Source organism: Ascaphus truei, chromosome 1 (assembly GCF_040206685.1).
Source record: "Ascaphus truei isolate aAscTru1 chromosome 1, aAscTru1.hap1, whole genome shotgun sequence".
NCBI lineage: Eukaryota > Metazoa > Chordata > Amphibia > Anura > Ascaphidae > Ascaphus > Ascaphus truei.
This window is the reverse complement of record NC_134483.1, coordinates 164,628,381-164,652,859: the sequence shown is the minus strand read 5'-3', so window position 1 is coordinate 164,652,859 and position 24,479 is coordinate 164,628,381. Positions and strand designations below refer to the sequence as shown.

The 24,479-nt window shown below is 43.6% G+C and overlaps 2 protein-coding genes across 6 annotated transcripts in view; one reads left to right on the top strand and one right to left on the bottom strand.

Moving 5' to 3' along the window:
* Positions 1–24,479, top strand: part of DOCK8 (dedicator of cytokinesis 8) — a 170,199-nt gene that overhangs the window by 75,293 nt on the left and 70,427 nt on the right. For 4 of the 5 annotated variants that reach the window (XM_075597445.1, XM_075597434.1, XM_075597455.1 and 1 more), the window contains 4 exons: positions 3,221–3,380; positions 5,603–5,742; positions 8,981–9,071; positions 12,204–12,366. In XM_075597445.1, the coding sequence (XP_075453560.1) occupies positions 3,221–3,380; positions 5,603–5,742; positions 8,981–9,071; positions 12,204–12,366 (554 nt within the window). The remainder of the gene's footprint in view (positions 1–3,220; positions 3,381–5,602; positions 5,743–8,980; positions 9,072–12,203; positions 12,367–24,479) is intronic. The other variant, XM_075597441.1, reaches the window with a different exon arrangement.
* Positions 18,828–22,540, bottom strand: LOC142493400 (uncharacterized). Its single transcript, XM_075597420.1, has 4 exons — positions 21,986–22,540; positions 21,503–21,610; positions 20,977–21,066; positions 18,828–19,953 (listed from the first exon to the last, which is right to left on the bottom strand). Exons 1-3 carry the CDS (start codon positions 22,466–22,468, stop codon positions 21,016–21,018), a joined length of 642 nt encoding a protein of 213 aa, XP_075453535.1. The 5' UTR covers positions 22,469–22,540; the 3' UTR covers positions 18,828–19,953; positions 20,977–21,015.

Here is a 24,479-nt window from a genome sequence, read left to right as displayed (position 1 = left end):
TATGTAAACTCCTAAAAATCAAGCATCTCAGAACCTCAGTCTATCATCCACAAACAGATGGTTTAGTGGAAAGGTTCAATAAAACCTTAAAGAGCATGTTACGGCGGGCGGTTGATAAAGATGGGAAAAACTGGGATTGTTTGTTACCGTACCTGTTATTTGCCATTAGGGAAGTTCCCCAATCATCCACTGGCTTCTCCCCGTTTGAACTATTGTATGGCCGACACCCAAGGGGCTTACTGGATATAGCCAAAGAGACTTGGGAACACGAGGTTACCCTTACAGAAGTGTAATAGAGCATGTTGCCCAGATGCAGGACCGCATTGCTGCAGTCCTACCCATAGTGAGGGAACACATGGAGAAAGCTCAAGAAGCACAGAGGAATACATATAATAAGGGTGCTAGGGTCAGAATTTTTTCTCCAGGTGATAGGGTACTAGTTCTGGTTCCCACCGTGGAGAGTAAATTCCTTGCTAAATGGCATGGGCCATATGAGGTCTTGGAAAGAGTGGGAGAAGTAAATTATAAGGTAAGACAGCCAGGTAGGAGGAAACCTGAGCAAATTTACCATATAAACCTACTCAAGCCCTGGAAAGATAGAGAAGTCTTGTTAACCCTAGTACCCCCAGGTCCGTCAGAGAATCAAGAAACTGACCCAGAGGTTAGCATAGCTGAAACCCTGTCTGTTCATCAGAAACGAGAGGTTCAGAATTTAGTGAAAAGAAACAAAGAAATCTTCTCTATACGGCCAGGTAGAACTAGCGTAATTGAACATGACCTAGTCTCTGAACCGGGGGTCCGAGTTAACCTTAAACCGTACCGAATCCCAGAGGCCAAAAGAAAGGCTATAAGTTTAGAGGTTAAAAAAATGCTAAAACTAGGTGTAATTGAGGAATCCCAAAGTGGGTGGAACAGCCCTATAGTCTTAGTCCCAAAGCCAGATGGTACAACAAGGTTTTGTAATGACTACCGGAAACTAAACGCGGTGTCAAAATTTGATACTTATCCTATGCCCAGGGTAGATGAACTTGTAGAGAGACTGGGCAAAGCCCGATATCTCACAACCCTAGACCTAACAAAAGGGTACTGGCAGGTTCCCCTCACAGAAAGGGCAAAAGAAAAGACAGCCTTCTCAACCCCAGACGGCCTCTTTCAGTATAAGGTGTTGCCTTTTGGCTTACATGGAGCTCCCGCCACATTCCAAAGAATGATGGATAAAATTTTAAAACCACATGCTCGGTATGCTGCCGCCTACCTGGATGATGTGGTAATCCATAGTGAAGATTGGCAATCCCACCTTCCAAAGGTCCAAGCTGTGCTTGACGCAGTCCGGTCTGCTGGACTAACTGCTAACCCCGCTAAATGCACTATTGGTCTGGAGGAGGCCAAGTATCTGGGATATTCTATTGGCAGAGGTTTACTCAAACCCCAAACACTCAAAGTGGAGGCGATACAAAATTGGCCAAGGCCAGTTACAAAAAAACAAGTAAGGACCTTTTTGGGGTTAATCGGGTACTATAGAAGGTTTATTCCCAATTTTGCAACTAAGGCAACCCCACTAACTGACCTCACAAAAGCAAGAGGACCGCTAATGGTAAAGTGGTCCCCCGAAACCGAACAGGCCTTTAGAAGCCTGAAAGAAGCTCTCTGTGCCCAACCAGTGTTGGTCACACCTGACTTCTCCAAAGAGTTCGTAGTCCAAACCGACGCATCTGAGGTAGGGCTGGGGGCGGTACTCTCCCAGGAGTCTCAAGGTGAGGAGCACCCCATCCTTTATTTAAGTAGGAAACTAAATCCCCAGGAGAAAAATTACTCCATAGTAGAGAAAGAGTGTCTCGCAATAAAGTGGGCTGTAGAGACGCTCAAATACTACCTGTTGGGGAGAAAATTCCGGTTGGTCACAGATCATGCACCCCTTACCTGGATGTGTCAAAACAGGGAAAAGAATGCTAGAGTGACCAGGTGGTTCCTAAGCCTACAACCCTTTAAATTTTCTGTGGAACACAGGTCAGGGCACAAACATGGCAATGCTGACGGGTTGTCAAGGATGCACTCCCTAATATCCATGGTCGCTCATCCCTCGAGGTCTGAGCTGGGGGGGAGGATATGTGACAGAAACCAGGGGATGGTAATAAATTCCGTATATAGGGCTCCCAGGATACTAGACAGTTTCTATCCTGTTTGGCCTGGGAGTGCAGCCTTATAATACATACACTCCATCCCACAGTTTGGCAAGCGCTGGAACTGAGGGATGAGAGATCCAGACCAGAGTTTGTCTGCTGCCTGATTTCTGTCACCTGTCATGCTAATTAGGAATCAGGTATGAAAGACTGATTTCCTGTTTGCTCTGGTCTCCCCACAAGAGCCAGGAGGCTGGAAGGCTGCTGAACTACAGAGGGGAGAAGCCTCTTCCCCAAACAGGTTCAATCTTTCTGTTCATTTGTGTAAGACTGCAAAAGTACCATGTTTTGATGTTGGAAGTGGAAAAGCCACTTCCAACCCTGAGTCAGGGATATCTAAGTTAAGTTATCGCTCAGGTGAGCAGCTTTTGTTTTGATCTGTTTTCTGTTGTATGCACTGTGGCAGTCTCAGTGCCTGGGACTGAATAAACCAGGCATAGCCTGTTTAAAGGAACAGTACGTGACGCCTCATCATTTAACCTACCCTAAAAGACCGTGTTCTAAACAGTCCCGGACAAACGACGGAGCCCCGGAGTAAGCCGTTTGTCACAATATATATATATATATATATATATATATATACACACGTGTGTGTGTGTATATATATATATATATATTATATATATATGTATCTATATATATATATATATATATGTATCAGTACCGTGTTAGCCGAGCTTCAATAATCAAAAAATAAATAGATGATACCGTTCTGTGGCTAACGAAATGCTTTTATTTGTGCGAGCTTTCGAGATACACTGATCTCTTCCGGCGATGTTACAATCCAAGTTGGAACATCGCCGGAAGAAGATATCAGTGTATCTCGAAAGCTCGCACAAATAAAAGCATTTCGTTAGCCACAGAACGGTATCATCTATTTATTTTTTGATTATATATATATATATTCTGGGTGTGAAAATAAAAACATCTAGTTGTACTCCATTTCCCCAATGCCATTACTCTTCGATTCCTGCATACGTCTTTATATTTCTAGTTCTAACAATTATATTCGATGTACATTTTCTCCAATTAATTTCTAGACCAAAGAAAAAATTGAAAAGCTAAAATCTCAATCTGAAAACTTTTGCCAACGTTTGGGGAAGTACAGAATGCCATTTGCCTGGGCACCTATAAGCCTTGCAGGCTGCATTAATGTTACAACGCTGGACAGAGACACGCTGGATTCTGAAAATGTCAATGGTAGGTTTTGCTGTGAGCTAACTTTTGTTTTTTGCAAATCCTTCCCTTTCTATCCAGCAGTGTAGATTTTTGTTTACGGTATTAGTTGTGTCCTAATACTACTGTAAGTGTAAGCAGCCCAGTGTGTTAATGTTACAACATATATCTGCTCATGCGGCACAACAGTGACAGGGGCTGAGCAGATATATATTAATATATAGGGCATTAGAAGGCACAACAGTCTCAACACCAATCTCCATTTAACTCCTTCACTGCCGGTTGTAATAACAAAAATGTTATTTTCTTATATAGCGCTGGCGTACACAGCGCTGTACATGGAATTTTTGCAGACTCAGTCCCTGCCCCGTGGAGCTTACAATCTTTTGTTTTTTGGTGCCGGAGACACAGGGAGATAAAGTGACTCACCGAAGGCCAGAGCCTTTACTCACTGAGCCGCTCCTTCAGTAAGTGATGTGAGACCCGTTAGTAATGACTTGGTCACTCACACCTTGATGTCACTGATTAGCACAATGCAGTAGTGTCATACGGCAGAATAAAGGGACAGACTTTGATGAGGTTGGGTGCCACAGAACCATAACTAATATAGAACTGGAAGCAAGGAAATATATTTGAAATGTAGTCTTACTACTTTTTTTTTTGTTAGACAAGGCGATAACAAGATGTGATCCACTAAATTCATTGCTGCCATTGCCCTCATTCATTATACTGTGAAGCTGCTTCCCTGCTCTGGAGAAGATCTTTTGCCCTATTCATTGGAATGGTGCTAAACACTTCTTCACCCCAGGGAAATGGCTTCACTGCATATTAAATAGGGGCCTAAGTGGAAACTTCACATGGCAAGATACTGGGTATGAACATGTTATGCATGTTAATTTGTGCTGCCTCCTTTTTGTGCAACAACCCTCAAACGTTATGCTGTGTACAGTGTTTTTTCAACAGCGGTTCCTATGACCCTGGGCATCCCTAAAGGGTTCCCTGCAGTTTTCAGGCCATTTGAAAATTGTACCAAACACACAAGAATTTACAATGCATTTGATCTCAGACACGCTATTAGAGAGGGTTGGGGTTCCTTACAATGCATCTGATCTCAGACACACTATTAGAGAGGGTTGGGGTTCCTTACAATGCATCTGATCCCAGGCGCGCTATTAGAGAGGGTTGGGGTTCCTTACAATGTACCTGATCTCAGACACGCTATTAGAGAGGGTTGGGGTTCCTTATAATGCATCTGATCTCAGACACGCTATTAGAGAGGGTTGGGGTTCCTTACAATGCATCTGATTTCAGACACGCTATTAGAGAGGGTTGGGGTTCCTTATAATGCATCTGATCTCAGACACGTTATTAGAGAGGGTTGGGGTTCCTTACAATGCATCTGATCTCAGACACGCTATTAGAGAGGGTTGGGGTTCCTTACAATGCATCTGATCCCAGGCGCGCTATTAGAGAGGGTTGGGGTTCCTTACAATGTACCTGATCTCAGACACGCTATTAGAGAGGGTTGGGGTTCCTTATAATGCATCTGATCTCAGACACGCTATTAGAGAGGGTTGGGGTTCCTTACAATGCATCTGATCTCAGACACGCTTTTAGAGAGGGTTGTGGTTCCTTACAATGCATCTGATCTCAGACGCGCTATTAGAGAGGGTTATTGTTCCTTATAATGCATCTGATCTCAGACACGTTATTAGAGAGGGTTGGGGTTCCTTACAATGTACCTGATCTCAGGCGCGCTATTAGAGAGGGTGGAGGTTCCTAACAATGCATCTGATCTCAGGCACACTATTAGAGAGGGCTGGGGTACCACAGAATTTCACAACATAATTATAGGATTCCTTAATCAAAAAAAGGTTGAAAACCACTGAGCTAGGATATGGTAGGGCAGAGTCAGCAACTCCCATGCTTTCGGGCATATCAGTCTGCTGCTTTGCAATAAAGAGCTACATTCAATCGGCAGTCAAACCCAGGACATACTTGAAAACGAGAGGTAATTCAATGTATTACTTCCTGGTAAAACATTTTATAAATAAATAAACCAGATAGTGTATGGGACTGTCTGGTGAACCTGTTATGTGTGAATGCACTTGAGTGATTTCAGTGTTTATTTTTTTCCAGTGTACATAGGTTAAACCAGCCTATAATCCAGAAAAATATCAGGAAAAACTGTTTGTTAAAAAAAAAAAAAAATATGTATACTTTTTTTTACTACTTATAAAATAAAGGCAAAATCTCAGCCACAGACAGGAGATCCTTGTTGACCCAAACAAGAAGACTCTCGGAGAGAAGCAACATGCTGGAAGAGAGCTGTACCCCGTCACCCTTCAAAACATCCACGCTCACCGTCAACACCTTCTTTAAGCAGGTACATGATTTAAAACATGGGTGTACTGGTCATAGTGGCTTAAAAGTCGCAGTCCTGTGTCTGATTTTTTTTTAATTATTTTTTTACAAATCCTTATTTATTGAACAAAGAGTATTCTGGAGGCCAGGGTCATGTGTAGGATGATTAGCCCAGATAGGTTCAACTCGTTCCTTTTACAAGCACAACAAGTTCTTTGTCTATCTTTACTTTATTGAGAAAAAGCATTGATTTACAAAGGCACTTGTGGATGATGGTGTTGTGAGAGAATGTGTCTATGGTGAGTGCGCTTGATAGTGGGGAAAGGTGAAAAAGGATAAGTCCTGCCAGTAGAGCAAATTACAGGAGGGGTACTCACTCAGCCAGTATAGAAGTGGAAAAAGGAAGTGCCAGTGTATGCTGGGTAGCAAGATAGCCTGGGGACAGACCATCTGTAAGCAAGGTAGAGGGGGAGAAGGCAGACTAACCCATTCTGACAGGCTGAGGTTGCTATAGCAACTCACTGAAATGTCTAAGTAAACAACAAGTGTAGCAAAATGTTGCTCTTTCACATGCAGCAAGCTGCTGGAAGAGGGGAAATAACAGGCAACTGAACAAGGGAGAAATGAATCCCATAAACTGGAAGGGGAGACAGAGGAATATGGAATCTAGGTCCAGGACACAGAGACAACGCCCTTTGGAATGTATTTCAGAATGTCCTTCAACATGCCATAAAAACTAAAAGGGAGAGTCTTTCTTTTTTTAATGTGTGTTTCTTAAACAGAAAATAAAAATGTTTCCCCGAAAAAAACAGTCTAAGACCAACCATATAGAAGGGCGATATTTGACTTAAACCATACGCACTGTGGCTAAATAGAATGATGTGCAATCCAATGTTATAATATACAGGCATACCCCACATTGACGTACGCAATGGGACGGGAGCATTTATGTAAAGCGAAAATGTACTTAAAGTGAAGCACTACCTTTTCACACTTATCGATGCATGTACTGTACTGCAATCGTCATATACGTGCATAACTGATGTAAATAACGCATTTGTAACAGGCTCTATAGTCTCCCCGCTTGCGCACAGCTTCGGTACAGCTAGGGAGCTGGTATTGCTGTTCAGGACGTGCTGACAGGCGCATGCGCGAGCTGCCGTTTGCCTATTGGCCGACATGTACTTACTCGCGAGTGTAATTAAAGTGAGTGTCCTTAAACCGGGGTATGCCTGTACTGTGTATTTGTATGGCTGAAAATGTACCCTACATCCTCACACCCTTACTAAGTCCTATTTTGTTTCTGTAGCCACCCCACCACCCCCTTCCCTTTTACATTTTTGCACCCCTATCCCTCTTTTCAGGGGAAAAAAAATCTATAAAATATAAAGTAATTTTTTTTTTAATGTTAATTATGGCAATAAATAAGTAGTGGTACGCTGGGTTTCTAAACAAAGAAGTAGTGTTACCGGTAACTTCTGAGTCCCCCAACTCGGGGGTCTTGGCCCAGTCGAGTTTTTTTTTTTTTGTGAGGTAACCAAGCAACATCCTAATCATATGCAAATAAAATGCACTTCCAGTGTCTGTATGCAAGTGAGGACAGAGGGCCCTCACAGAACAGCATTTAGAATGAGCACTCTTACCACTTTGTGTTAGACCAGCGCAAACATTCTTTCCATCTTCATTACTATGAAGATTTAATGACACAAATGAAAATATTTAAAAGCATTGGAGAATGCCTCCTATTGTAATTTGCGGCAGAGCAAGTTATTAGTGACATGAAACAGAAGATGTAGAAATACATTGTATTCAATTATCAAATGCAGCCACGTGTTAAGGGTCCAGCAGTACAATTTTCAATTTAATACGTTTGGGGGGGGGGGGGGGAGGAGGGGAACTGTAAGTCATCAGAAAAGTCATTTGTTGCGCCTCATGAATCGATTTTAGTATGAATAATGTAATAAAATAACCCGCTCGTAAACAAACCAGCACAGAATGCTTCATAAAGCTGTAAAAGTGGGATAATGTACAACAGGAAAATAAATGACCACATCTCCAGTAAGTAATGAAAACTGTCAGGATGTGTAACTGTAGGGTAATGGCACAGCACAAAGTAAGCATGTTATGTGACGTACCTTTTCATGCAAATATTAGGTTTAATAATAACAGGAAATGGGTATTTTTAGGAGGACGCCTGCGCACAGCCATACGGGGTTTGTGTGCTGTGCTTGCTGTGTTACAGCAGGCAGCTAACGGGGGAAACATTTTGTAAGTGGAACAATGACATGAGATACTTTTTTATTAAGCTGTGTGTTCCGCGGATTTAGTAACACACACCATGTCCCAACTCCGGACCGTAACAGCCTGGTTTATTAAATATCGATGTGTTTCGAACTCGTTACTCGCCAAGAAACTCCGTACTAGACCGCGTGTAGTAACTTGGGGAGGACACCCATCCCAGACCTAGACCATCCGTCTTACACGTTTGGATTTATACAAACTTTCAGCACACAGTGACATCTAGGCCCACATTAACCGATTCTGTGCCGCAGGACAGGGGTTCCCAGCAGGTGGTTTGTGAGGGGTCTCCAAGGCGTTGGCCAAAAATAAAATGTAATGGCGCAGACCAGGCGGTATAGGGAGTTCCTAAGCCAATGGAGGAAATACATGCTTCGTAAGGTCCCAAGCTGCATCTCAGTGTGTGTGATACAGTTGTCAATTAAAGAGGCAGTCCGCACGGCACTATGCAAAATAATGTAAAAATCTTTTTTTTATGAGAGAGACACGTTGATCACCTTTATTGAAAAACTAATTACATAAGCTGCCGATCGATTAGTGTGTTAAACCTGCTATAGAAATCAAAGGATGCTCAGCATTTTAAAACACATTAAAAATGGCATTAAGAGTGTAATACATTTTGTTAAAAAAAAAGTAGTATTATTTAATACTACAGAACTGATTTATTTTTAAAAAACATACATGTAGGATTGTTGCTATAACGCAGGACTTTCCAAAGTCGTACCCCACAGTGTATTGTGTCAGGTGTTGCAAGGCATTGTGGGGGCAAGCCTTTGGAAGGTCTTGCAGTGATTTAGCGCTTGTACACACTGGTGATTTAGCTGCCTGTACACACGGAGGTGCGGTTTGTGACCTTATTAAGCGTGCGCTCAGGACACCATACTGCCTGGGATCAGCCATGAGGTGCAGTTGTTTTTCTAAAGTTACTTACATGCAAACTCCATTTATTTCTCTCTTACTAGGAAGGAGACAGACTAAGTGATGAAGACTTATTTAAGCACTTAGCAGACTACAAGAGATCTTCTTTGCAAAGACGAATGAAATCCATACCAGGTGAGGGCTCCAGTTAAATGTTCAGAAACAGACAGGAAGAAGAGAAGCGGGCTTTAGGGACAACATATATATCTAGTAATGCAACCTTATTTGCTCTTTAAGGAGTTAATATACTTACAAATGTAGCAGGCTTCATTGTCATCTCTGATGCGTTACAGTAGTTGATATCTTTCATATTCTGCACCACCACTACCATTGAATACTATGGAAACTGTGATATTCTGCATTATAATTGTGATATATACTGTTATCTGGGGGGGGGGGAGGGATGTAATGTGTAAATTACTTTACCCTCAGAGGTTTAATGTTTGTGTCCCAAGACATATAACATAAAGGCATATTCAAAAAACATTTCTTACCACTTCTGAATTGGAATAATAGTTTAAATCAAAGATGTTACTGTACATCTTTCCATCTGATCACCAAATGTTAAGCACAATACACCTGCAAACATGTCTAGTTGATGTAGCCGGGACCCTCTTTCCACCCTTTTCGGTTGTTATGGGTGGGTATGCTGCAGTTAAGGAACACTCCGATAACGGAGGTTCCGCAATAGGGAGCCGCCATGTTGTGGTTGGCGTCAGCGCAGACTTAGCCTAGCAGAGGTTGCGCATGCGCAGATCGAGGGGGAGGAAAGCCCGCGAAGGAGGTAGAGCACGACGGGTCCCAGCAGCCCCTGCGGGTCCCCGTGATGCGCCTGGACCAATGAGGTGCGAGGCCAGGAGGAAAAGTAAGTGGTTGCGCGCACGTGAGGGCAGAGTTGGTGGGAGAGGAGAGGAGAAGGAGCTTCGGTGTGGGGAGGCAGACTGCCCCCCACCCAGGCCACATACCCCAGGCCCAGTTAGGCCCTGAGTTCCCGTAGAGACAAGCGGAGCTAGGGACTGGCCATAGTTAGGTTCCGGTTGCCGTTATTGCCACACTATCACCACTGGGACAGTTCTAAGTGAGCGGGAGGTCTGGGCTCAGACCCCGCTATCGAGCCGCAGTGTGTCTGGGTGGGATCGCCCTAGACACCTACGGGTGACGTCATCTACACCTCGCTGATCCTTTGTGAAGATTGTAGCCGCACCGGGTACTGGAGTGCCCGACAGGTAATTCTAAAGTGCACCAACGGTACCATCTTTCACTCAGGACACAGTGGCTGCGCAGTCACACTCATACACATTCATTGACTCACTTGAGGGTGGGAGAACTATTCCCAAGGGGAACTGGACACGGAGTGGGATCACCCGGTGAAGGTAGACGGGAGGGTGAGCGTTCAGCGAGACGCCGAGTATAGTGTCTCCTCTAGGGAGGGACACCTGTTGGTATAACATATATAGTTAATGCAAGTAAAGTTGATTGGTTAAGGGATATTGCTGTGTGTGTGTTATGTACATAAGTGCTGCGAAGACCCACTTCCCCTCGGGCGGATGCTGTCGCAGCTGGAGGCGCTGCACCGAGTTATAGGCATTGTGTGTACCCCAGGCTCTCCGTGGCAGAGGCTCAGACCCTGTGAGCCTACAGGTAATACAGCATATGGTAGTGGCCTGTGTTCGCTAGGAACCAGGGCTACACTAACATTAGACATAACCATGACATACTATGTATGTTAGAGGTAACTTTAGCATTTTCTGCCATCTAGTGACAAATGTACACTTAGGCCACGTCCATAGAGGGGGTAGCAGTGCTGAGGCGCGCTGACGCTCGCCTGCTGAAATCTGTGCGATTTCATGCACATGCAGGCGAGCCAGCGGGCGCGATCGGGAGGCTGAGGGAGGCAGGGCAGTGACGTCGCTGGGCCAATCGCCCGCGACGCACCGACATCAACGTCACGGCGCCGCCGTCACCACTGCCTCGCGCTGATTGGATGTTTTCAGCCGACAGCGCTCTGATTAACAGCTTGGCTGTCGGCTGAAAAATCCAACTCCTCAGCACGCCTGCGGACGCTCGCGTGAGCCCCCATCTCAAGGCATCCTCATTGAGGATGCAGTTGCTCAGCGCGGCGCGTCCGCACGGCTCAGCGCGGCCTCCCCTGCTATGGACGCAGCCTTATACTTCACCAGCTTTATAAATCGTTACTATATGGTACTCTACATACAAAATTGACATGATTTAGTTCCTACAGTGTCAGAGAGCTATCACAAAACACAGTTGTGCTATTACATGCACATCTCTGTACTGAAAAATCAGTATGTATTGGCCAAGAGATGGGATTCTGTCCTAGAAAGGTATTAGGGGGAAATGCAAATAGTCTCAAGTAAAAAATCACTATGGCCACAAAGGAGGTAAGAAGGGAGTTGTATGTGGGTGATATGGATACATTTATAAACATTTGGCTTGAATGTGAGACCTCTGGTGATTGAGGGCTGAAAATATGCACATATGCACAAATTCCTCTAGATAATCTTAGCCACAACATTTTTGACTAGGACTTTACACAGAATGTGTGTACTACGCAGTAAAAATATCCGGTAGGTAGTAGGTAGTATACCTTTTGTTGGACCAATAATGGTTTACAGTGTAAAAGTTTGCATCATTACAGGGTTCTCATTCAGATACAGATGCAGCCACCAGTATTAGATCACTTGTCTTGGAAAATCTGGGGCAATCTCACAGTAAATGCATCAACACGCCTCAACATTTCTGTGAGATTCCTAATGGCCCATCGTACTAACACAGCGGGGGGACCCAGCAGTCCCATTCAAACTGAATGGGACTGGCAGGACTCCACGGTGTGTTAATCCGATGGGCCATTAAGAATTTCACAGAAATGTTGAGGCATTTACTGTGAGATTCCTTAGTTTTTACCCAGGCAAGTGATCTAACACTGGTGGCCGCATCTGTACCTAATTGTAATGTAAGTAGCTGAAGAAGAACCATGTGAGGTTCAAAACTAGCGCACTCTAATTACTTGTTGGTACAATAAAATGTGTCATGCTGTCTACACCTGAAGAAGAACAGTTTGAGAGTCGAAAGCTTTTATATACTGTAAACCATTTTTGGTCCAATTAAAGGTATATAGTAATACCTATTTTTTTTCCTTTTTTTTCACGTCCGCCATTTTGTAACTTTGCTTAAGTGTCTTTACTCGAGTAACTGCTTTTGATCCTAGACATGTTGAGTCTGCATTACTTGCTTCTTCTATTTAAGGTGTGCTTAAACTTGAAGTCTCCCCAGTCTGTGATGGACTCAGCTGTTGCCTTACTCCTGAGCTGCAAGCCGTGAAACCCTTTCCTGAAGGCCGAACTCGTCCAAATAAGGAAATACTTGAGTTTCCTATTCGAGAGGTTTATGTTCCACATACCACCTACAGGTAGGAATCAGAATCTTTACCAATTCACTGCTCTATATCAAGGAATTCTTTTGGTTATGTGAGTATTATTTTAGCTTCTTGTTAAAGCTGCAATCCTTCCCCCAATTATTCTTTATTTGGTACTTACCTGAACCAGAGGGCCCAGAAGTAGGTCCAGGACAGTCATATTATGGGGAAACTCCAGATGCAAGAGCTATGCACCTGCGACCGTGTCAATGCAATATTCCCCTTATTCATCGGCTCACTGACCTCATGTTGCATGCGGTACAGGAAAAATGTATTATTATAGCTGCTGTATCATGGGCTGAAGAGTTGATCCCTGCTGAGGTTAGTGGAATAAAATTGAGCAAGGGAGGTTGCTGCTTTGACTCCTAACTATTGAAAATGTTAAATCAACTAATTTCTTTCCCTGCAACATAGCGACATAAGGAAAGGATATGCATTTACGCCCTATTTACTAAACTGTGCTCTTGTATAAGAAACCTTCCGACGGGCAGTGTCTTCTGGCGCTGAAAATTGTCTTATGGAATATTACTGCATGATAAGCATGAGCCTTACAGCAGCAATCCCCCTATGTTGTTTTTTTATTTTATAGTTTGGGAACTGAGGTCTCCTGGAGCTGAACCGCTCTGTTTTCAAATCCTAGGGAACTGCCAGTTCCTGATATATTAACTCGTGCAGTAACAGTTTAAATCTCACTCCAGGGTGGGAAAAAATGGCTGCCAAATCTCAGACCAATAGGAAGCCACATCGTCATTGGTTGCGGCTTCCTATTGGATGGCCATTTAAATTACCTTTTTTTAAAACGAAGAAGGAATACTGGTAAGTTCACTGGTAAGTATCTCTGGAACAAGGGAATCCCCGGAACTGAAAAAAAATCTATTCTGGTGGATCTCCGCTGGCTCCAGTCTTGTAAAGAAAGAGGGGGTTAGTTAGAGGGGAATTCTACATTAATCATTAATACTGTATGCTGTTTGGTTTGTGGCTATTTACAGTATTTGTTTAACCTGTTTGCTTCTGAAGGAATCTTTCACTGTATTATTTGCTTTGTATTTCCTTTCAACGGTAGCAGAGGTTAAAGTTAACTGATAATGAAATATTAACTCTGGACCCTTATGTACATAGAATGTGGTGTCTGTATTTTTAACCACTCGATAGAAAACATTACCCTCTTTTATCTAGCGTAACTGGTTTTATAGGAAGTTGAATATTTCACTCTGAGGACTGGTCTCACTTGTACTGACTATATTATAAAGTAGCTGTCCTTGCAGGATAGTATATAGCTGCTCTAAGAAAAAATGTGGCTTCTCGGGGTGATATAGCTGGGCCAGGGTAACCTAACTCATAAATTCATTTTTACTTTTTGGAGAAAAAGATAGTACTGGCTAAGACTGGGTTTATAGTGCTGGCGACACAACCGATGCGATCGCCATAGGCGAAAGTTGCACTTCAAGTTTGAGCGGCGTCGCTTGCGACAAGGCCAGTGATGTCACTAAGGGGGGCAGAGTGCAATAGGTGCTCTATGATTGGTTTAGAGACAGTCACACGTGGCGACTGTCTCTAAAAAAATCAAATAACACGGACTATAAAATTTTTGGTCGCTCCATTTCCGTCGCGCCTACTATAAGCGCATGCGACGGATTCAATGTATTTGTTTTGGAGCGACGTCACGTCGCCATCGCCAGGCACTATAAGCGCAGCCTAAGGCTTTGCCTATAGTGCCGCCGACGGCGAAACGATGGGTGACGTCACCCATCGCCGTCGCCACCGGCGAAAGTTATGTTTCGCCGGTCGGCCGCATCGCGGGATTCCCGTAATTTGATTTGTTAAAGGGCCGTCACGTGACACGACGGCCTTTGAAAAATCAAATTGTGCTGGCGGTGGGTTTTCGTGATGGCGGCGTCATTTGTCGCCGTCGCCGTCGCGTGCACTATAAGCGCATGCAGCGGCGGCAATGCTTTTGTTTTTGGGCGAATTCGCGTCGCCGTCGCTGGCACTATAAGCACGGCCTTAGGCTTATCTAAGAATTTAAAACTAGAGACAGAACATGAAACACAGCAGAGCTCAGTGCACATCCAGTGAAACTTATACACGGTACAGTGCCTAAATATACATGTATAGATATCTATTAAATAAAATGGTCTTTTAGTTTAACATTTTGGCCAAAGTGTTGTAAGCCCCTGAACCACTACACGGCAGACCACGTCTCAAGGGTCCCTAACACTAATATAAAGTCTTAATAACCTGTGCATTACCAGGAAGAATGATTTATAATAAATCTGTCAAAATTAGTTGCATTGAAAGTCTGATTGAAGCTTTTATTAACCTGTAATACCAGGAAAAGCACTCTGTATTAGATTTGTCACAATCATACTGCAAGCAAGCAAGTTCCCCTGAGAGTGGGAGATGCTATGGAGTGAGCTGTCTGTTTTATCTAAGAATTTGAATGTAATACTTTTACTTTTAGTAGAGCCTCATGGTAATAATGTATAGTAATTATACTCGTTTGCTGTAACAGGGACATTGCAATCTTGATTTAATGCAACATGCTTGAAGAGATAAGTAAGTACTTATTATCCTTACATGTCGTAGGGTATTTTCAAAAATATATATTTTGGGTACTTGGGCATCATAACACTTAATTGAGTTATACAGGCATACCCCGCATTAACGTACGCAATGGGACCGGAGCATGTATGTAAAGCGAAAATGTACTTAAAGTGAAGCACTGCCTTTTTTCCACTTATCGATGCATGTACTGTACTGCAATCATCATATACGTGCAGAACTGATGTAATAAACGCATGTGTAACAGGCTCTATAGTCTCCCCGCTTGCGCACAGCTTCGGTACAGGTAGGGAGCCGGTATTGCTGTTCAGGACGTGCTGACTGGCGCATGCGTGAGCTGCCGTTTGCCTATTGGGCGATATGTACTTACTCGCGAGTGTACTTAAAGTGAGTGTACTTAAAGCGGGGTATGCCTGTATACAATTTAGACTGCCTGTGGCCTTTCACAGGAATAGTGCCTGGTAGTACTGTAACATAAATCGTACATTCATAATCCCCCCCACCCATCTCCCTCCATTCTCCCCCCCCCCCTCCATTCTCTCCCCCCCCCATTCTCTCTCTGACCTGCACAGACGCACACAGCCACTGACCTACAGACACTCACACAGACAGACCAACAAAGACACTGACCACACACAGACACCCACACAGTCACTGCTGGCCTGCACAGACACACACACACACAGTCACTGATACACACACACAGCCACAGACACACACACACACAGCCACAGATACACACACACAGCCTCAGATACACCTCCCCCCACACACACACACTCTCCCCCCCCCACACACACTCCCCCCCCCACACACACACACACACACTCCCCCCCCACACACACACTCCCCCCCCACACACACACTCCCCCCCCACACACACACTCCCCCCCCACACACACACCCACACCCCACACACACACCCCACACACACACTCCCCCTCCTCACACACACACTACCCCCCCCACACACACACATCCCCCCCCCCCACACACACACACACGCCCCCCCCCACACACACACACACGCCCCCCCCACACACACACACGCCCCCCCACACACACACACTCCCCCCCACACACACACACTCCCCCCCACACACAAACTCCCCCACCACATACACACACTGCCCCCACACACACACACTCCCCCCCACAACACACACACTCCTCCCCCCCCACACACACACTCCCCCCCACAACACACTCCTCCCCCCCACACACACACTCCCCCCCACACACACACACCCCCACAACACACACACTCCTCCCCTCACAAACACACACACCCCCCCACACACACACACTCCCCCCCCCACACACACACAGACACTCCCCCCCCACACACACTCCCCCACACACACCCCGACACACACACACACACCCCGCCACACACACACCCACACACTCCCCCCCCATACACACACACCCCCAAACACACACCCCCAAACACACCCCCCCAAACACCCCCACACACACACACCCCCCCACACACACACACACACACACCCCCCACACACACACACCCACCCACCCACACACACATAAAGTGGAGTACAGCAACGGATGTGAGTGAATGGGGGGGGGTGGCGGGGGACAGAGGAAAGGCCTGCTTTTTGAGCCTCCCGCTGCACCCACCGCCCGTCAGCGATCGCGCACCACCACTGCCCGCCCCCACGCCCATCTCCCGCACCATGCAGACCGGGGGCAAAGGGAGCGCCAAGGGTGCAAGGGGGGGGGTGCGAAGGGGTGAGCGCCAAAGGGGGTGAGCGCCAAAGGGGGTGAGCACCTCTGCCCCGGGTCCCTGTGGCTGCCCGTCCGGCGGGGGGACACCGCGCAGCAGGCAAAAGAGCCAGGAGCGGGAAGGCAGAGACACACTCACCGTGTGCTCTGCACAAGCGTAAGCCCCGCCACCGCTTCCTCTGACCTGCCTGCGACCAATCCCCTGCATCCCGGCCGGCATTTTAAGCCCCGCCTCCTTCTTTCAAACTCATGCGGCCCTTCATCCAATCCCCTGGCAGCATTCACTCACACAGAGAATACTTACCAGCTGCCGCATCCTCTTCACCACCGCCGTAACCGGGACACATTGGGTGGGCCGCACAGATACTCATTGTGGGCCGCGAGTTTGACATGCTTGCTGTACAGTATTTCTATCCCAGTTGATTGTGTTCATTTTATTGATTTATTTTTGCCATGGTGACATAACATACTATATATTAAATATATTGTTTGCATTGATTACCCAGTTGCCATTAGATTAATCTATAGTTTATAATACATAAAAGCATATCTTGCATGGGGAAGATAATTGAGAAATTGTGTTGTTGTTTTTTTTCTTTAGGAAGTGTGTTGAAACAGTAAAAAAAAATTAAAATAATACAAAATCTTTCTGAAGATTCATTTAGCAAAATGTTCTGATTTATGTTTTATTGTATTTCATAACCGTAAATGCTGGAGATGCCAGAAAGACCTGGTTATAATACATCCCTCCCTCCCCCTCTCCCCATTAGTAACCGATTTTGACCTGCAGTATATGACAAGTATATGGCAAAAATATGGGCTAGCCCAGGGGTGCGCAAACTGGGGAGCGAGATTTTCTGGGAGCGGGCGCGGCGGTTACAGAGGCCCCACGCTTCCTAGAAGACATTTAAATTAAATGCCCGGGATCGTGCGAGGCCTCTGTGACTTCACTTACCTTGGCTTCCCGCGATGCATCGCCATGGCAACGTGACATCACATGACCCCCCACACCGTGATTTGACGCTGGAGCTGAGTGGGGGAAGGCAGGCATGGGGGCGCAGGGGAGACAGTTTGCGCACCCCTGGGCTAGCTAATAGTTTATTTTTTTTTCTAAGCAAAAAGCTTATAAGAAGGAGTAGAAATGATGATGGAATGTGCTGCTTTGGCAGAGATTAGAATAAAAAAATTCCTGACCGAAGAACAATTAATCTATCTAGGGCAAAGTTCTTTGCTCACTGGTATTGTTTTTTGTTATTTTGTGTTCTGCTTTGTCTAGATTAAAGGGATCCGTTGAATGGGTACTGAATGTATTCAGAAGAAAAATTAAATAACCGTGATATCACCATGTGAAGTCAATTTTCTGCACTTCACTTTATTGTAGTTCGCACAGAAACCCCCCCCCGCCCCCCCCCACTTTTTCCATTTGTCCCAGCTATGTCCAAAATTGTCTTCATTTGTAAATATTCTGACTGTCAATAATAAGCTAGTATAGTTTGGCTAGATCTCATCAGCAAAAAGACTGTTTTAGAGCAGCAAATCTGTTGATTTGAGTAATGCTTTTTCACAGTTACAGCGGAGATGAGTGGGTATCTCTCAATATTTGGAGGCATTAACGATTCCACCCCTGATACGGAAGAAGGTAACTGATGGCAAGGCAGGCCAATCCGTCAACGCCAGAGGGTTCAGCAGTGCATAGCTCTTCAGTGCGTTTTTGGCCTCCTTGGCAACATGTGTAACTTCCTTGCTGGTTAAAACATGTTTCACACTCGACGGAAGCTAAATGGGCTGGATAAATTACAGTCCCAGTTGGTAAAGCAGATTGCTGGGTTTCTTGCTTACACCATAACATTTTATAGTGTACTGCTGGGCAGGTATATTCTAGATTTAAAAGAGAGAACCTGATTCTGATTACCATTGTCTGCCAATTCAAAGTAGCAATTCATGTTCAGGAGGTAAAACTCCTGTTTTCGCTGAGAAAATAATGTTGCTGCATTGTAAAATGGTTCAATAAATATCTCCTTGAGCTTCCAACTTCCCAAAGCTCCATTTCCATTGAGAAGACCAAAAAAAAGCCATGTTAATATTATACAAAGCTACTCAACCCCCAATGACTTGAGGAATCACTCCTGAAATAACACAAGCAGCGCAAATTTGACGCAAAGCAACTTTATATTTTGTACAATAGGACAGAACAGTTTACTATCTTTGGTGCTAATTCCAAAAATCTCAAGGCAGCCAATTGCACCGCGTTCAACACAAAACTTTGATTGACTGAAATGTTAGCTCCCCTTGAGCTGCCACTTTGGCCTACATTAAAGGAGCATTTTCCCATGCCTTTTTTTTACATGGATGAGAAGTAGGGGGCCCCAGGAGCAGAAACCCACTATTTACCTGGTTCCCAATATACCACTGAAAATAGTGCGGGTACTGTCCCCTGCAGGTAAAACAGAATTGGCGGTTTAAATTTCCCATGTCGCGCGGGCCAATAGGAAGCTGTGACGTCATCTATTTAAGAAAAAAAGCGGGAACCCAGAGGGAGAACTGCTTCTTTCAATCAGACAGAATTAACTTAATGCCTCTGTGGGATCCATGATACTGCACCGACACACTTTATTCGAGCAAATACCCAGTATGTACCTGGCAGATACCTGGAATGCGCCGCTCCTCACCTCTGACAAGCGCCGTTGCGTTTGCCTTCCCAGCCTGGGTTCATGCCTGGCTGACGGGCGGCTGATCTGTTAAATGATAATGATTAGGATTTAATAGGCTGCAATGCTTCGCGTGTCTACCAGATGGCATCAATTCATGAATTGTAATGCATTATATATATATATATACTGTGCAGTTTTGCAGCCAGCGGGAATAAAATGCTTCAATCCCTGCTTGGAAAATACCTCAATGCACTCGGGCAGAAAACAGTCACAAACCTCAATACACCCGGGTATACCCGAATTCGTGGCACTAGCCGAGCTCGAATAAAGTGTGTCGCCAGTGTATATACTATATACCGCAAAATGCTTTTATAGCACACTTAAATATTCCTTTCATTTGGCAATCATTTTGAACATTTTAATGCGACTGAAAATAAAATAAAATAAATATCAATGACATTTTCTACTAGGGCATTAAGAATTGCTTCAGAAAATCAACTTATTATTAAGCGGCCACTTTGCTTGTGGATGAAATTATGTCATTTCTGTTCGGCATCCGGAAGGAAAATCCACATCAAATTACTGGCACCAGTTAGCAGTTTTTATACCTTCAACCAGGTTGACACTGTTAACAAAAGCAGTAAAGATTAGAGAATTCATTTATTTTTTTCTTACATACAGTACAATCCTAAAGTTCATTAGATTCATGGCACCTTCCTTTTGATGTGATAATAGGCATCTGATTTTCAGGACACTTAATTTTAGTGACAAATTAGCCTCTTGTAATATCAAAAGGTACGGAAACGGCCTTCAGCTCGAAGTGTATTAAAGTGAGGTAACCATGATTTATTTTTTACATTTTTTTTTTTATATGCAAATTACTTTTCAAATTTGTATTGGTTACTCCGTTAAACCTTAATCACAATCAGATGAGATACAGCTTCAGTAGGAAACCAGCTTTCCTTTTTATTCCACACTACAGTATTATGATTAGCCGGGAATTTGGTACCCTATTATTACATACAGTAGTTACATAGTAGATGTGATTGAAAAAAGACATACAGTACGTCCTTCAACCTGTCCAAGTGCAACCTGTGTGGGTGTCGTGTTGTTTCTATATATACCTGCTCCAACCCCCTTCCCCCCCCCCCCTTCCTTTTTCTTTTTACTGTAATCTCTTGATGCGAAGATAAAAGCATTTGGGGCTACAAAAAAAAAAAAAAAAAAGTGCCACTGATCATATAAGTTCATGTAGTATACTTAGCATTGCACCTTATTGGACAAACACAGTAGAAGTAAAATTCTGTGCTCAGACTAAATTAAATGCCGCCAACCCTTAGAGTATTTTAACTCTGGGTCTCAGTGCGAGTCTGAAAATGTAGTATTTTTCTGAATAAATTGAATCACACATTGGAAAATGCTATTTCAGCATGGAATTGGGGTGGGTAATATAATTGCACCCAGTAACATCGCCTTTGCCAGTCCCCCCAATGTCCCATTCTGTTTGTAGAATGTCAACTGGGATTCCGATTCTTTTTGTGATATACTGTACTGTTGATTTTGTGTGCTGAGGTGTACACAAGCATATTGTAAAGATGGTACTACCATGGTCAGTTCACTAAACCTTCATTTTCCCCCGAGTACTTACTGTGACAGGTATGTACATCTGACAAAAAGCTTCTTTGATTTAAGTACTTCTATTCTGATGCCGTTTGCTCTTCATTTTCCTTGATTCAGTCTGCAGAATAGGATTTAAACTAACAATGTGCATTTCTGTTTAGGAGTCTTTATTCTTCACTGTGATAACTGTTTCTGTACTTTCCCCCTTCCCCCCTTTTCTATGCTAAAAGTAATCTAGCCCAAATGCTGAAAACTGTTTATTTATACTGGAGATTAAAAAATAAAAAATCTTTCTTACAAACGTCAAAGCCTAAAAAGGATGCTTGTATGAAATGGGAAACATTTAACACAGAAATAATACTTGCCTTTGGGCGTGATAACATTATAATAATGTTTTTAACACTTTGCCTGCCAGCAGAAGGGTTACTGTTGGAGCTTTTATGGTAGAAGTACCAGTTGCTTGGACATGACATCATACCTAATTCATTATTACATTTCACCTACAACCAGTTACTCTTTTGATGCCAGAAGGACATGCAACAAATATGACTTACCTTTCTCAGTAATCTTTCAATGATTGCATCTTGGGCATCTATCTGGCCTTGATGGATGTCCACCACTGCCATAAGTGCATCAATTTGTATGCTCTGGCTCCGTAAAGACTGCAAGAAGGAGGGCATTTGCTTTTTGTACTACTTAACATTTAGGGCTGCTATGGCTTTCTACCAAAAAGAAAAGTTTAAGTGTTTTGAAGGTCTATATAACTTTGGTTGTCTCAAAGTCCTTGTGTTGTCCTATATTGGCATTCTTATGTGAAGCGTTGAATACACTTTTCGTGTTAAATAGCAATGAAGTAATAATCGCAATAATAATAATACTCCTAAAATGTGAAATAATCATAGTAATATCTCTAAACAGGCAAGGAAATGAGCTAGATTTTAAAACAGCTTAGATAAATCACAGACGGTTAAAAAAAAAAAAGCATACACTCAAAATCTACCTGTAACTAAATATGATAAAAACACTGGCATTCCTACCAAAATATTAGATGTGCTTAAAAATGAATCCCTCTCCATGCTTGAGTTCACAGCCTTCTGCATCTTTTTTTCCAAAGGCTTTAGCTTACTGTCCAGGGATGCTCGGTGCCTCTGCAATTCAGCAACATCTTCATAAAGTTCCGTAACAACCTGGTACAGCCTGTTATAACTGCCTATGAAGTGCCTTGCTTTTGTGTCCAGATCCTCTCCAAGCTTTGCCGTTTGGATCACCTGCCCAAATAGTTGGGCCAGAGATGTATTGAATATATCCAAGTGCTTGAGGATGCTGTTAACACGCTCTCTTGTATGGTTAACCTCTCTCTTTAACCCCGATCCAAGCTGAAGAAGACTTTGTGAGAGTAAATTGACCTCTCCCTTAGGGTAAGGCAGCCATTGAGGACGTTGTACTTCAGAAGTGCCCTGGATTGATATCTCCAGAAAGCACACTGAACATAGCAGGAGGTATGTACAGCTGCGTCTCATTGTCACACTTCAAAGCTCTTTAGACCAGAGGCGAGAGGAGTGCAGTGTTGGACCTTCTGCAGAAGCACAAGGTCTTAGTGTAAGAGACAGGAGGCGAGACAGCGTTTTCCAAATTCCATAGATTAACCCATTGCTCGCTAACAAAGCTTTATTTTGACAACTTGAAACTTGACTGGCAGTTTTTTTTAAACTTTTATAGTTAGTTGGGAAATCTCTAATTTTAAGACTACCTTGTTCATATTCACAAAGGTGGATTTCTATTAATTTGTGATGTGATGCAACACTTTTTTTAAAAAGCAGCAACCCCAGCCCCCCACTTTTTTTACCACCTATTTTGTTTACATCATTTCCACGGGGAGTCCCCCGGAGTTGGACTGCGCTATTTTTAGCTCCACCAGCCCCCCATATTCACGTACCGGTGAAGTTACTAGGTTTACATCTCACTCTAGGGGGAACAAAATGGCTGCCAAATTTCAGGCCACATCATCATCGGTTACGGCTTCATATTGGACAACCATTTAGATCCACTTTAAAAACCATAAAGTAATGCCGGTGACTTCACCAGTAAGTATCTAGGAAACGGGGGGTCCCCGAATCTGAAAATAGCTCGGTTCAGCACCCCTGGTTCACCAAAAGCGAGGTGATAGGGGGAATTGGGGCTTTAAAATATACTCATGCAACTTGAGCTCTGTTTTGTTTGTGAACAAAACCTATTTTTATTTGCTGTGCTTCTCAGTGAATTATTATGCAGGAATAAGCACATTTTAAAGATAAATTAGAAACCAAGTGAGCACTGACTTTTAGGAGTTAGGTTATCAGTGCCATACAATTCACTAGGGGCCATCCACTTTCCTCACCATACTTCCCCAAACCTAGTCAATACTGTTTCATAGAATACACGAACTGTGCAACGTAGGAAATGTCCTTCTGAAGACACAGTGCACGGCTTCGATAACAAGTGTCATAATAAGCTTATGGCAATTAAAAAAACCTGAAACCAAACCAATACTTTTATTGCCTACGGGGCCTGAAATGCCTGTAATTACATATAATATCCAATGCCAAACAGAAGGCTGGAAATGGTCAACATAATTCTCAGAGGGCTTTATATTGGCATTTTAGGGGTCAACTCTCCTCTCCTTTTAAGTTTCCCACGCCTCCCCCGTTCCTCCCTGTCTTGTTTAGTTGTAGAAATACTGAACCTGCATTAACAAGTACAGTAGTTTTCATTTTTGCCTGTGCTTTTCTGATGGTCTATTTATTGATGATCTATACGTGTTTTTATAGCTATAGTTAAAGAGTTTAAGGATAACCACATTTGGGGCTCTGACACGCTCAAGTTGCTTACCAATAATGTAAAAAGGCAAGTTTCGTCCTCATCAAATATCTACTGATTAATGCCCACATGATCAGTTTCTGTGTTTTCCATCCAGCATCAGAATTGCTAAAGTATCAGCTATTTCCAGAAACCTGCATATATGAAGAGTCCACATTAACCTGCTTCAATTCAAATATACATTACCACTGTGTTTTTTCAACCAGGGTTTCTAGAAACCCTTGGATTCCTCGAGCATCCCTAAAGGACACTGTAATTTTCAGGTAATTTTAAAACCGTAGCAAATAAAGAAGAATTTACAATGCATCTGATGTCAGACACACTGTTAGAGAGGGTTGGGGTTCCTCAGAATTTCACATACTGTAGGGTTCGTTAACCAAAAAAAGCTTGGAAACCATTGCATTACCATGTGTCCCATGAAATACTAGCAGTAAGGACTCACTAAATGATAACTTTGTGTTTCTTGTAAACACAGATAATTATATTTGAGAAACAATTTGACCGTGCTGGAATTGTAGGGGATTAGCATAGTTCTGACAAGCCTTGAACTTTCCCTCGCTTGGCACGAAAATAAATCTGCATGCCACGGCTAAGGATTCTATCCGCCAGCAACATCCCTGTGTAGATACATGAAAATGAAACATTGTCCTTACTGATAGCTTCTGATTTGTTTTA